Genomic DNA, 14,377 nt, shown 5'->3' with positions numbered 1-14,377 from the left:
CTGCCCTCAGGGGAGGAGAGGAGGACGCCAGTCATTCATGGCTTGGTGAAAGACCAAGATGAACCACAACCAGTTTGATCAGTAAGCAACAAAAGCCCACACTGCAAGAATTTGCCTTGCGGGGGTCCCTGACAGCAGGCAGCCCACTCACACTTAAGCTGCAGCCACGGATGGATGCTGAACATCCTCGTGGCCAAAGCAACAGTGCCCCATCAGTTCCTACTGTTTGGCTGCAGACCCTCAGCAGGACTGGGCCAGCAGTGCTGAGCTGGCAAGGAGTTGCTGAAAAGGAAAAATTGGCACAACAGTTGACATTCTGATTACCAAAGATTCTGCAAAGATGAGAGCACTCTGTATTGTGGGACAGATGAGGAGGAGCATGGGCTCCTGTCTGAAGAAAATGTTCTCACATTGTAGTATAAGCCTTCTAAGACATCTTACATGCTGATACCCAGCTCCCTTAAGAAGAGGTGAAATAAGTGAGGTTAAGAGACCTCAGCGAGGCTCCAAGTCCCTTGTATGGTCTTGTGAGTCCTTGTTCCTCACGATGCAGCCACCTGGTTACTTCCACAAGGCTTGGTGGTACTTGCAGAAACTTAAACTGGCAGTCAGCTCCCAGGTCTGGATCTTAAGTGACCCTCTAGGTATCTTCATCTGAGCCAGGTCGGTTTCTGTGACCTTTTCCCTAATTGTGATTGCTGCCAACCACCAAGAAATCAGGGTATCACTTACTGTCTGAAATTAACCCATCTAGGTGTTATTGCAGACAGAGCCCAATTTCAGCCTCCTAGATGCCATGCACAAAGCTGGCTTCCTCAAAAGACCCTTACTCTCTCAAGGTGAAAGTAACCAAAGGCAATGGCTAAGGCAGCCATCTAGCTTTTCTTGGATCTTGTAAGCCGTCAGGTTGTACCTCTGGGCAGGCAGTGGCAGCTATGGACCAGCCAGAAATAAACTGTGACCTTTGTTGACAAGTACCAAAGTACTGGCAGTTAAGCTGAGAAGAAGAAAAGGGTGGTGGAGTGAGCTGAAGGCCAGAGAACCCACACCTAGGTCTTAACAACTTGTTCAGTGTGTTGAAGGGCACCAAACCCCTTAGCTAGGACAGGGATTCCTCAAGTGAGGGATTCCTCACTTCCCCTCCAACCCAATAAGCAGTGATTTCTGCTTGGAATTACTGAAGATCCCCGCAAGGCATAAATCTGTGAAAGGTTTTTTGTTCCCAGGAGTGTTTCTCATCAGGTGCCTTCACCTAGAACCCAGTCATGCACAACCTTGGGATCAGACTGGCAGCTCACTGGGCTAACCCTAAGTCCCAGAGAACCTCTACCCTAAGACTAGGTCCCCAGATGAGTCTGCTATTTAAGACCAATCATCTTTGTTTTTCTGTGCTTATCAGTGAGGGTCAATTGCCCCTTCTCCACTGGGTATCCTGGCTACTATATATATTGCTTAGGAATCTATTAACAGAAGCACAGCTCAGCAAAGGACTGAGCTGACTTTTTCCATGTGATTTTTATACAATCAGTGGGATTAGAAGACTTCTTGGTGTACCAGGGCCCTCAACATACATAAGATAAGACAGCAGGTTAACCAACTTTAATGGGATCAAAACATTATACAATAAAATTTATACACATTCACACACAAAAAATCTTTCAACTTTTTTTTGGAATTGTATAAAGGAAGCAGTAGGGAGTAAATCCTTGTGGAGATTATTCTTGGAGTTGGAACCAGAGATTTTAGTATTTTGGTCTTTTCACTTCAACTCTGCAATAGAAGGAGAAATGAACATAAGATCAATATACTAAGCAATTCTCACCAGTCCCACAGAGGAAAAATAATGCTGCTCACCCATCAGCTTCCATCTTCTTCCTCTTCTCAATGATCTGCAAGAACAACAGTTATAGTTGATAGACTGCCATTCTAAGCTCACCTGAAACCCAAGGCTGACCTCTCTCCTACTTCCATGGCTCTCCAACCCCTTGCCTGGTTCCTGAATCTGTGGCCAAGTATGTCTTCCCAGCTCAGGCCCTCCCACCCAGAACCAGTCCCACTTACCGCACTAATCTTTTTCCACTGGCGATCAAGCTCTGCTTTGTCATTGGTTTCCTTGAAGCGCCTGGTTTTCCGCCCTTCAGACATCTTGATGCCATACTGGAATGCAGCTCTGAAGGGAAAAAAGGGGAGTTGAGGGAAGGAGGCATCAGAGGTTACAGAGCAGTAGCAAGGTATTCCCAGAGGACCTATGAGCAGAGAACTGATTTTGTAATGTTTCAGCCAGACTACACCCTCTAACCACCCCCCATCCCTCTCCTCACTCTTGGCTATATTTAGTACCAAGACTCACTTGGGCAAAGCCTCCTTGTTGTTCATATACTCGCTATATTCCTCCTGGGTGTCAAAGTCCCAGCGGCCTAAAGGACCTTTCTTGTTACCCTGTTGCAGGACAGAATGGGGGGGGCAGGGAAGGAAGAGTTGTCAGTGGAAATCAAATTTTAGCCCTTGATTAAAGCCAGGCTCTCCCATAATCCCAGGTTTTATCATTAATAAATCCTACCTTAATAATAAGTGTTTACTATGTACTTACTATGGGTTGGGAAGATCCAATGCAGAACGGAAAGGCTACCTACTCTAGTATTCCAGCCTGGAGAATTCCATGGACTGTATAGTCCATGAGGTCGCAAGGAGTCACACAACTGAGCGACTTTCACTTCACTCACTCCTATGGGCCAGGCATTATTCTGCATATTTAACATGTACCTTATTTAATTCTCTCAGAAACTGTTCTGAGAGAACTTAAGAGTTCTCTCCATTTTCCTAATGAGGAAACTGAAGAATAAGCAGTAACATAATTTGACATGGTCACAACACTAATACCTAGCAGAGCCAGGGTTAAGCAAGGCTCCAAAACAGAATTAAACCATGCTGTTAAGCACAAAAGTACAGAGAGAACAAGGAAAAAGATGACACTTCTTCACCCTTATTGGTGTTTGTTTAAGGCTTAGAGGAAATATCAATCCTGGCTATAATAAAACTCAAGTTATTTTCCTTTTTCTCCTGCCAGTTATTTTCTTTAAAAAAAAAAAAAAATTTTATTTTTACTTTATTTTACTTTACAATACTGTATTGGTTTTGCCATACATTGACATTAATCCACCAAGGGTGTATACAAGCTCCCAATCCTGAATCCCCCTCCCACCTCCCACTGCCAGTTATTTTCTAAAAACTGAAATTCCTTCTGCCCTTTTCTACATGTGCACTAAAGGCCTGCTTACTGCCCAAGATGGAATTCAAAGCCTGGCACTTCCTGGCACTTTATAGAAAATAAAAAGAAACATATTCTTGGCCCTATCTCATTTGACTTTGTCATGACGCTTTAAAACACTTAAGCTGCCCAAGACCCACAATGCCACTGCTCCTACTACTCCAGCTAATGGAAGATGAGCCTCAGGAAATGACAGATCTTTTGGGAGGAGGAAATGGGATATGTGTTAAACAGTAACTGCCCCCACCCATTCTTCCAGCTCCACACCTGGTCCATTTTGCTATAATCCACCTCCTCATCACTGTCCACAGCCATGTCATCCATCCTAAAAAGAAGCAACAGTTTAAAAGAGATGGTGGATTTCCAGACTCCTATGCTTCATTCAGAAACCTACCTACTAAGAGACTATATGCCTAGGAAAAGCCATCCCTCCTAGGCCTCCCACACAGAGCCTAACAGAATACTTTATCTAGTAAGAAGTACCCCTGGGTTCCAGCAAGTCAAATTTCCACATCACTGCTACTACCCCCAAACTTGTTCTCCAATCATCCCAGTCCGCCTTCTTCAATAGAGTCTCGGGACTGCCCTGGTAGTCCACTGCTTAGCAATCCACCCACCAGTGCAGGGGAACAAGTTCAATCCCTGATCTGGAAAGATTCCGCATGCAGGTGGGCAACTGCGTGTCCCAACCACTGAACCTGAGCTCCACAACAGGAAAAGCTACTGCAACTAGAGAGTAGCCCCTGCTCGTCACAACTAGAAAAGACCCACACACAGCAAAAAGACCCAGCATAGCCAAAAATAAAATTAATTAAAAATAAATAAAAAGCTATGTGACGATTATTATTAAAAGAAAAAAAAGAAAAATTCTCACGTACGTGGCTGGATAGCACTCAGCATAGCTATTGGACATGCCAAAGAAATCTCCCAGCTGCTTCTTGTCCTCTGGCTTCTTCAGCATATGCTACATTAAAGAAAATAATTCTACCAACAGCAGAAAAACTTCAAGCAGGAAGGGCCAAGGGCTAGAAGCCCCAACATGAAAACTCTTAAAAAGAGGGCTAGAACGTGAATGGGTCCTTTGATAAAGGGGAAATACATGACTTCATCCTTGTCAAAATCCAGCACGAAAGGATAAGAGCAAGACATGTGAGGGTTGGGGGGAAGGGGTGGTGGTTAAGGGGAAGCAGGTGGAGTTGGAATGAAAAGAGAACAGTTTGCTAGAACCCATGAAAACACTGAAATAAAGGATATGATTCCGTGCCTTCCCAACCAGCAGATCCAGCAAACTTTTCATTGATGGACTTGATCAACTCCTTGGCAGATCCGGGTCCTGTGCAAAAGAGAACTCTGTTCAGACTTTTAAATAAGGAATTTACAACCTCTTCCCTACAACACACTTCCCACCTGTGCTTTTTGTAAGAACATTTTTTTAAGCAACAGAATTCTTTTTTAACTAAAGAAGTTTTAATCAAATTTCAACTCAAAACGAGCTACTCTGCTTGAGATGCAGTCGTGTGCCCAGAATATCCTTCACTCAACCTGCCTCACATCCTCAGAACCCCAGAGCTGGGAGAATTACATCAAACAAATATGGCTGGACTCAGAGGGAGAGGGTGGGATGATTTGGGAGAATGGCACTGTAACATGTATACTATCATGTAAGAATCGAATCGCCAGTCTATGTCTGACACAGGATACAGCATGCTTGGGGCTGGTGCACGGTGATGACCGAGAGATGTTATGGGTAGGGAGGTGGGAGGGGGGTTCATGTTTGGGAACACATGTACACCCGTGGTGGATTCATGTCAATGTATGGCAAAACCAATACAGTATTGTAAAGTAAAATAAAGTAAAAATAAAAATAAAAACAAAAAACAAATATGGCCTACTATTGTGCAGGAAGACTGAATTCCACACTTATCTTCTATCTACCCCATAAAGCAAGGCATGGATCTTTCGAGAACCCAGAATAGGAAGTTCCCCAGTCCCACCCTTGGCAGCTCTGAAATCTGAGTCAGACTCTCAGTCCAGAACAAAGCAGCACTGCCAGAGCCAATGCAAGATGCCACAGGTTCAACTCACCTTTGTCAACATCCATGGGCTGGAAAGAAAACAGAAACTGAAGTGAGTGTCACCAAAAAGGATGCCCACTCATCTCTCCCCCAAGTTTGAAACAATTTGCTACCCCAACCCTTGCCCACATTTCCAGGACAGATTAGTTGACCCAGTTGCTACTATGGAGCCATGAGGCACCTATGTAACTCATGCGGGTTCTATACCTGGTTGGGCAGCCACAAAGATAGGCAGCCCCTCCATCTGGTGCCCGGGACTCCCACTCACCTCATCGTCCACTTTTGGCTTCTCAAAGTAGCTGTGTCTCTTCTTCTCTTCTTCTCGCTCCCGGTCTCGCTCTCGCTCCCGGTCTCGCTCTCGCTCCCGCTCTCTGTCACGGTCTCTGTCTCTCTCCCGATCACGCTCCCGTTCCCGGTATCTCTCCCGCTCCTTGTCTCGAGGAGTCTTGGTTGTGGAGGGCACATAATCCCCAATATCTTCAAATATACTAGGAAAACAGAGATCCCAGGCTGACAAAGTCACACATATTTCTATCTCCCCCAACCATTTTTCCAGATTCTCACACCAAGGCGTCCCCCAAATGCCAAAGACAGGAAACCCAGAAGACCTTCTTCCCTCAGATCAGGAGTCAGGGGCTAGGATACATACTTCATGTCGGCTTCCGGGGGTTTCTTCTCTTCCATTTTCCCTGTAACATAAACAGAGTAAGGAGAACACTCCTGAGTTAATTTCCACCCAGCGTCACCATGCTCCCTAGCTCTTAATACCCTTTTATACATCTTCTTTTTAAAAGATGGGACAACAAAAGCTATCCCTACTTCCCCTCCCCATGCCTCAAAACTGACCACTGCTTCCTAGGTGGGTCAAGCAGACAGAACCTAGATGTAACTATCCCCTTCCTAATGCTTCACTGCTCCCATATTTCTCGGGTCCCCAGGAGCCTCCCAATGCTCTAGAACAGAAGGCTCTAGGAGACCTTGGTTCCATCCTCAAAAGCCCCTCAAAGGGTAAGGTTTCTCTCCCTAACCCTCCCGGTTACCTTTATCTTTCTTTTTGAGCTTCTTGTTGCGGGTACCCTGCCTCAGGTAGGAAAGGATCTGGGTGAGCTTGCTGATGACAATGTCATTTGTAGTCAGTGTGGTCTGGGCCTGAAAAATCCAAGAAGAATGTTATCCCACTGAGCAGGACTCTCCTCATTTATTCATTCATTTACTTTAACAAACTGAAGGATGGGTGAAAATTAACTAGGTGAAGACAGGTAGAGGAGGTGTTGTAAAAGGACATTCTGGACAGATGAAACAGCATACAAAGGCCTGGGTCAAAAGTGAACTTAGTACATACAAGAAAGCCAGGATGATTGGAGAACAAACAAGAAAGTGAGGTAAAAACAGACTGCAAAGGCCAGAGTTACAGGGCCTCACAGGCCATGATAAAGACTTTGCTTTTCATCCTAACAGTAAGAAATCATCAAAAGCTTCTAAACCGTGATGAAACAAAGTTCATGTTGTGGAATCATCACTCTAGTCATGTATAAAAATAATGGAAAAGAGGATGGAAAGACATGGGAAGTGGTAATGGCCATATAGTACAGGGTTTCTTTTTGAAGGTGATAAAAATGTTTTGTGGTTTTTTTTTTATGACAATGTTTTAAAATTGACTTTGATGCCAGTTACACATTCACAGTATATTCTATGAATATACTAAAAGCCACTGAATTGTATAATTTAAAGGGATGAATCGTATGGTATGTAAATTATATCTCAATAATAATAAAGGTAAATATAATACTGAAAGGGAAACAGAGTGGAAGTGTGGAGACTAATTAGGAGCCTCTTTTAATAGTTTCAGCAAGAGATGATGGCTAAGAATGGAATGTTACTGTGTTACTGGCGGAGACAGAAAAGTCAATGAATTCAACAGAGATTCGGGAGGTTAAAATGTGGACAGGACTTGGTTAAATGTGGTAGATGAGGCTCAGGGCAACATCAAGGCTGATTACCAGGTTTGAGGCTCACGCGGCAGGCTCTTGGGACTTGGGTCACTCACCTCCATGGTGGGGCAATCAGCTTTGCTGCGGATAAGAGTAGTGGGGATGTCTGTGTCGGCGTACTCATCATCCAGGTCTACCACATAGGCCATGCGGCCTGGAAGAAACAGCTCATTCCGCTCATATGCTTTGCTCTTGAAGAGCATGCGGTAAACATTTCGGCCTACAAAAAGAGAAACAGCAGCCAAGTAGCCAATAAGAACCTTCTACAACAACAGCTGCAGTTTACTTTTAGCTTGAAAGAATACCAAGTCTGAGAGTTAGGTGATTTACTACCACTTAAGTCATCTGACTACTGCACTCCTAGAGCTACTAAGAAACAGAACAAAGAATGGGACCCTGGCCATTTAACTCCAAAGTCTGAGCTCTTATCCACCCTTCTTACACTGCCTTCTGAATACTGTGTGCCTAGCACTGTATTAGGCCCTGTGAGGAAGAAGGATGAAGTTCACACTAATACTGATGAAGATCTGAAGATGGGGAAAAATAGCACTACTACATGCCCAATGTGATAGGCATGTTACACATATTATTTCTCTTTGTCCCAATAATCTCATGAGGTATATTAACCCCATTTTGCAAGTGGACAAGCAGGAGCTGAGAAACTGTGTTGGTTGCACCCCAAATCACATGCCTTGCATGATTTCACCACAGGATTCAAATGCAGGTTTCCGAATTCTGAGTTTTTACTCACCAACCATGCTACCTCCCTTAATGGATAAGCCCAAATCTGACAGAGTCCAGCCTAACTGAAGGGACATTAGTGCGTGTGAGTGTGCTAAGTTGCTTCAGTCGTATCTGACTCTTTGCGACCCATACTATGGACGGTAGCCTGCCAGGCTCCTCTGTCCATGGGATTTTCCAGGCAAGAATACTGGAGTGGGTTACCACACCCTCCTCCAGGGATCTTCCTGACCCAGGGATGGAAACTGCATTTCCTGGATCTCCTGCATTGGCAGGGAGGTTCTTTATCACTAGCGCCACCTGGGAAGCCCAGGGACGTTAGTAACATATATGCAATAACTACCGGGGACATTAGTAATATATATTAAATAAGTCCACATCTGAGTTCTATTAAGAGTAGTAGTATGTGGGAGCTACTTGGTTTGGGGACAAAAAAAGAGATGAGTTGGTTGAGGGAGAGGGGAAGCTTATCCTGCCCAGAGCACTAAATTCCCTACAAGTCATCTGGAATGCAGAGGCACTAGTGCAGAAATTCCGTACTCACCCAAACGTGTTTTGAATTCAATTTTATTTTCAGGATCCTCATCTTTCCTGAAAAGACAGAAAGAACATTCTTGCTAAATGTGTTCCTATGTTTGGCCCCACCTTTCTAAACTCTCAAGCTCTCCCTGATGTTTACTTACTTAGTTTCCTTCTGGGGCTTTTCCATCATTTCTTCCTCCTCTTTCTCTTTGCTGGCAATTTCAGCTCGTACCTGACAGGAAAGCACTTAAGGTTTATCCATTTATTCACTTTACATATCTTTACTGAATACCATTATGCCACACTGTGCCAGGAACTAAGAATTCAATACTAAAGAAAACAATATAGTCCTTGCTTTAATGGAGCTTATAAAAAGAAATGCAGACAAATTAAACAATTAAACAACAAAATGTGATAACTGCTATAAATAAAAGAGAAGAGCTATGCAAGTGCACAGGTAGTAGGAGGTGAGGAAGGGGGAGACCACCATACCTAGGTGATAAGGAAAGGTTTGCTTCCCCAAGAAGATAAAACTGAGGCTGAGACTTGAAAGACAAATAGCAACTGGTCCTACAGAAGGGTCACCATTAGACCTTTTAGATGGTTTGAACTAAGGGCAGTCTCCCTTGTCACCCAAAAAGGCCCTTAAAAGAGCATTCAGCATGGCAGTATTACTCTCCACCTACCAATGAAGGCTCACCTTTTGAAGCAGAGCAAAATCCAAGCCTTTCACCAAATGGGTGTGTTCCATGTCACCACCCAAGAATTTAGACTCCTGGATCAACTGTCTTCTTTTCTCTGCAGCTGATTTGTCCCTGGAGAATGAAATAGACCACATAAGAACTACCCTTTGAATAAATAAATTGAAAAATGAAGCCTAGAAAAAAAAATAACCATCCTTTGTGGGCGGGAAGCGCCTCTTGAAATGGCTTGGTATGAGGAAAAGACTTTCCAAAGCAAGGAAAATGTGAAGAATTCATACTGCCACTGTATGACTCTGCAATGCTGAGAATCATGCCCTGGCCCGCTCAGTACTCACGCCTCAGCAGTGGGGCCCACAGCCCTGTAGTTGGCCGTGGTGCTTATCAGTTCCGTTTCCTCGTAATCTTTGTTCACACCATCCCGCCGTTCTTTGGCACGGTCCCGGTACTTCTCTGCTAGTTCTCTCTCTCTCTCAATTTCTTGTTGGCGAAGCTTGGCATAATAACTGTGACCAGGGAAAGGCAAATGTGTGAGCCTCAGCCTGTTTCTGCCTGTTTCTTTATACCTTCATCCAACTCTCTATGCTGAAAGCTCATATATGTCCTGACAGAACTGCTGGTCAGCTCTTTTTGTTTTTAGTATTTGTCTCCACTAGGTCTTATTGTGACACAAGGGATCTTCGATCTTTGCTTGGGCATGTGGGATCTAGTTCCCTGACCAGGGATTGAACCCAGGCCCCCTGCATTGGGAGGGCGAAGTCTTAGCCACTGGACCACCAGGGAAGTTCCTGGCCACCTCTTGGCAGTCCTCAAAATTAGAGCTACAGCTTCTTCCAGCTCACAGATATGCTGTTCTAAAGCCACCTCAGTATACTCCATCTGTCACTTCAGAATCCTTCACTATCACCCAGCCCTATATCACTGAGTCTCTACAGGTATGAGACTTTTCCATATGGCAACCAGAAAGTCACCTGAATTTTTATCACCTTCCAAATTTCACCTGAAAATAGGTCATTTCTTGCCAGTCTTCCTCAAGAAGAGAGGAAAAAGTAAAGTTCGAGATCCAGGAAGCTTGGTATATAAAAAATAGCAATAACAATGATGACAGTGGCAACCAAGATTGACTGGATGGTTACTATATGCCAGGAACTGGTACTAAGTGTTTACATGGACTGTCACATTGATCCTCATGACAACCTAATAAAAATTATTATCACTATCTTGATTCTACCCTTGAGAATACTGAAGATTAGAGACGTTGAGCAAAATGCCCAAGAATATCCAGCAAGAAACTGGTAAAGACGAGATTAAAATACCGCAAGGTGGCTCCAAAGCCCTAAACTGCCAAATAAACTGCCATTCTAAGTATCATTCCTCTCCACTATGAAAGCAGAGAACCTCAAGACAGGAAAGGAAAACCTCAATCTCTTGGCTCCTAACTAGCCCCTATTCCTTACCCCCAAACACCATCCACCACAAAACCCAATACTCCTCCACCTTCCTTTACCTTTTCTTTTTTCTCCTTCGTGCAGCTGGATCTTCATCCTCATTGTACTCTCTTGGCATCCTAGCAAAAAAAAGAAATTCATGGATAGCAAAATATTGCCACAGCACCAGAAACCCTAAGAAGTGCCCTTGAGAATTAAAGAAAAGCCTAGAATACTGACCAAAGCAAAAACTGTCAGTTTTAATCAGGCAGAGATCCAGGTCAATATTTGTAGGTGAGTCGTTCTCAAATTTTAGAAAGCATCACAACCATCTGAAGGACTACTAAAATTATATATACCGAAACATCTGCCCTAGAATCTGAGTCTGTGGGGCTGGAATGGATCCAGAAATCTTATTTAAGCACCAGGAGAAACTCTAGTTGGTCCAACAAATGGTCCGTGGAACATACTCTGAGAAAAACTGAGATCCCTAGAGCATCCCAGTCTTTCCTGGAGCTTCAGTCTCAAGAGGGAGAGAATCAAAACCATGGACTTAATAAAAAAAAAACGGGGAGGGGGGTGCTTTCGAGTTCCTAAGACATCTAGTTCAATAAATTTTCCATAGGAAATAGTCAGAACACAGATTGGATCAACCCAGAACTTACTCATGGTGACGTGACTTAGAGGGTGGTGCAGAGGTAGGTGCAGCCCTTGGGGTCATGAGAAGTTTCCTGAAGTCTTCATTAGTGAGTTTTGATCTAAAGGGCAAAAATTTTTACAAATTAGTACCCGATGAGAATTGGAAAAGGAATATGTAAAAAGTATGGTTCACTTCACTAGAAATCAGGGAAATACAAATTAAAACAAAGACATGCCTTTTTTAATGCATCAGTGCTAATGATTAAGTTTGATAAATTAAGAATGAGTGAGAATTCGGGAAGTGGATATTCTCCTATCACCGACAGGAATATAAATCAGCATAGGTAACTAGGAGGATGATTTGCCAGTATCTTTCTTAAAATTTAAATGTGTAATATCCTATGATGGAGCAACTCCATTCAACTGTATTTAACCTGGTCAATTACTGGCATTATGTGTATAAGGCCTGTGAAAGAGATCTAATTACAGTTTCGAAAAAAATAAAAACTTGGGAAGGACCTAAACTCTCACTGGAGACTATTAATAAATAAACTGTGACAGTATTTCCCAAATGTGGAGAACATAGCACTGATGGTATAAGATGTAATTTTAACTGATACAGTGACCAAACTCAAGTAAGTTTCCTTTAAACTCTCTTCAGAGCAGGCCTCTTCCTTGGCCTGCTGAGCCCACTGTAGCAAAGAATCCTGCTAGGTCTCCCCCAAAATGACTCTTCAACACTACCAAAATACAAATTAAGACTATTGCAAAAGGGGATAAGGATCAAAATTCAACTCTGAATACAACAGAGACAATAGGGAATTTATGGAAAATTACTCAGACATCAAAGTGGAAGATGAATTTGATTACATTAGCAAGAGGAGTGACTGGATCTCATTGACTGATTGATAGATGGATGGTATTCTCCATACCCTAACAAAATTCTTTGCTAAAATTGGGTTCAGGAGACCTGGAGAAAAATATAAGCCCTGCAGAAGCCTGACTAGAGTTTGGTCAAGAAGGGAGTCCTTCAGCAGAGGTGTGCATCCCTACTTCGGGGCTGACTACATTTCCACTTGGGGTCACTAGGACACAGCTATCCCATACTATAGAGTTCTGAGGGTGGGATTTTGGGGTATGAGCCCTGGCCCTAATCCACCAGCATTTTAGAAACCTATGTGGGGGATGTACAGCCATCACAGCTGGTGGCACCGGGATGGAATCACTTCTGTGCGTACTGTGTGGCAGAGTCCAGCTCCAGCCACCTGGACACTTACTACATGAACCTCACACGCCTCTCCCTGCCCCATAGTCTGGGGATCCATGCTCACGCCTGGAGGGACACTGATGAGACAAGGCTTGAGCTAAGAGAAAGCCAAAGGACAGACTGTGAGGGAAGATGAAGGCAGGGTATCTTGCCAGGGAGGAAGATGAAGTTGAGTATCACACTAAGGGTGAGGGTTGGTTTCTGTTGCTGCTGAGGCAGAACAAGAACCAAGTAGGACTGGCTATTAGTATACTTGATGTCAACAAGTATGTAGGTAACAAGTAGGACAGGAAAAACTTTCCCTCTACCTGCTTATATTTATATATATATTCTGTACCAGAGATCTGCAAATGAAACTAACAAAAGACAAACTTAAAAAAAAAAAGAAGTCCTTGTCACTGCCATGAAAATAAGGACTAAGATATTGAGAAGGGAAGATCATCAGATGGCAAAATTATATACACACAATGTAACATCACTTAATTTTAATATTTTAACTCACAAGGCAATATTTTACTGAGATATAAATGCATGTATATAAATGCATTTAAAAAGAGTAGCAAAAAAAGATATGTGTAAAAAAGGTAAAATGGCTACCTCTAAAAAAGGGAATGAAATTGGGAATGTTATCAAAGACATTGACTTCATTCTGATGTTTTAATTTTATACAAAAATTAATTCCTAAATAATGCAAAATTAAACATGAATTTAAAAAAATTAGCACTCACTCTGTCATCATTTCCCCTCTAACACTTTTATGCAGTTGGCCTGACCCAGTTAAAGTTCACAGAGATAATAGGGCAAGTGGTATGATTCTCTGACCATTCTTCGTGACAAGACATTCAGAATTCTTTCACTATCACCACCACCACTTCGCTCATTCCCCAGCTCATTCCCATGGTTCTACGTTAAAACACTCACTGGTGGAAGGAGTGAGGATCGTCCACATCGTGGCCATCTGGAGCCAAGGGATTGGAGAATGGTTCGCCTAAGAAAAAGAATTGATATTAATTTAATAAATCTCTTTAGTCAGGTCCTGTGCAAAAGTTGGGGATTCAGTAGTGAACAATACAGATGTCTTTTCCTGTCAACTTGCTCACAATCTAGTGGGGAAAAAAGTCAAGAACAGCGACACTGACAATACAATGTAAAAAATGCTAAAGCAAAAAATACAAGGAGCTACGGGAGCGCAGAGGACGGGACCCCTAAAACCAGGCTGGAGGATCAGCCAAGAAATCCTGAACATGACATCTAAGATACTACGCAAAAGATAAACTGACGTAACTGAAAATTAAGTGATAGGGGTTGGGGGAGGCTCACAGATAAATCTTATCTGTCGTGAGCTGGGACAAGAACAAGATTTAGGGACAATCTGGAATTTCCCGGCCTCGTTCGGGGCCCAAGTGCTTCGCCAGGGTCCAAGCGTCACACTCCCGGCCCGCCTCCACTCCGCCCCACCCCCCACATATACGGCTTAAATTCTGAAGCCAAAATAACACGCCACATGTCCCGAGTCCCGCGGGGAAAAAAGGAGAGATGACCCGAGCCTTACTATCTCGCTCCGGCATTTCGTCCGCAGTTTTTCAACCCCAACAACGTCTGAGGATCCGGTAACAACACAATGCTACAGGAACCTCCCCACAATGCACCTCAGGAGACCGCCTACAATTCCTTTCGGGCCCCAGCTTTTCCGTCTCGGCCGCGGGCGGAGAAATCGGAGCAGGCGTTGACTGGAAATGCTTTTAT

The 14,377-nt window shown here is 43.6% G+C and overlaps 1 protein-coding gene across 1 annotated transcript; it reads right to left on the bottom strand.

Moving 5' to 3' along the window:
* Positions 1–1,742: 1,742 nt before the first annotated feature.
* On the bottom strand, positions 1,743–14,313 carry IK (IK cytokine). Its single transcript, XM_068979679.1, has 20 exons — positions 14,184–14,313; positions 13,553–13,619; positions 11,391–11,483; positions 10,806–10,865; positions 9,637–9,804; positions 9,298–9,412; positions 8,759–8,829; positions 8,620–8,666; positions 7,391–7,554; positions 6,384–6,492; positions 5,993–6,032; positions 5,612–5,831; positions 5,354–5,372; positions 4,523–4,601; positions 4,147–4,227; positions 3,536–3,593; positions 2,351–2,439; positions 2,062–2,170; positions 1,855–1,889; positions 1,743–1,770 (listed from the first exon to the last, which is right to left on the bottom strand). The coding sequence occupies exons 1-20, from the start codon at positions 14,197–14,199 to the stop codon at positions 1,743–1,745; spliced, it is 1,668 nt and encodes a 555-aa protein (XP_068835780.1). The 5' UTR covers positions 14,200–14,313.
* Between the last annotated feature and the right edge of the window lie 64 nt (positions 14,314–14,377).

The sequence above is a fragment of the Capricornis sumatraensis genome, chromosome 9 (genome assembly GCF_032405125.1).
Source record: "Capricornis sumatraensis isolate serow.1 chromosome 9, serow.2, whole genome shotgun sequence".
Lineage (NCBI taxonomy): Eukaryota > Metazoa > Chordata > Mammalia > Artiodactyla > Bovidae > Capricornis > Capricornis sumatraensis.
This window is presented reverse-complemented; position numbering and strand designations above follow the sequence as displayed.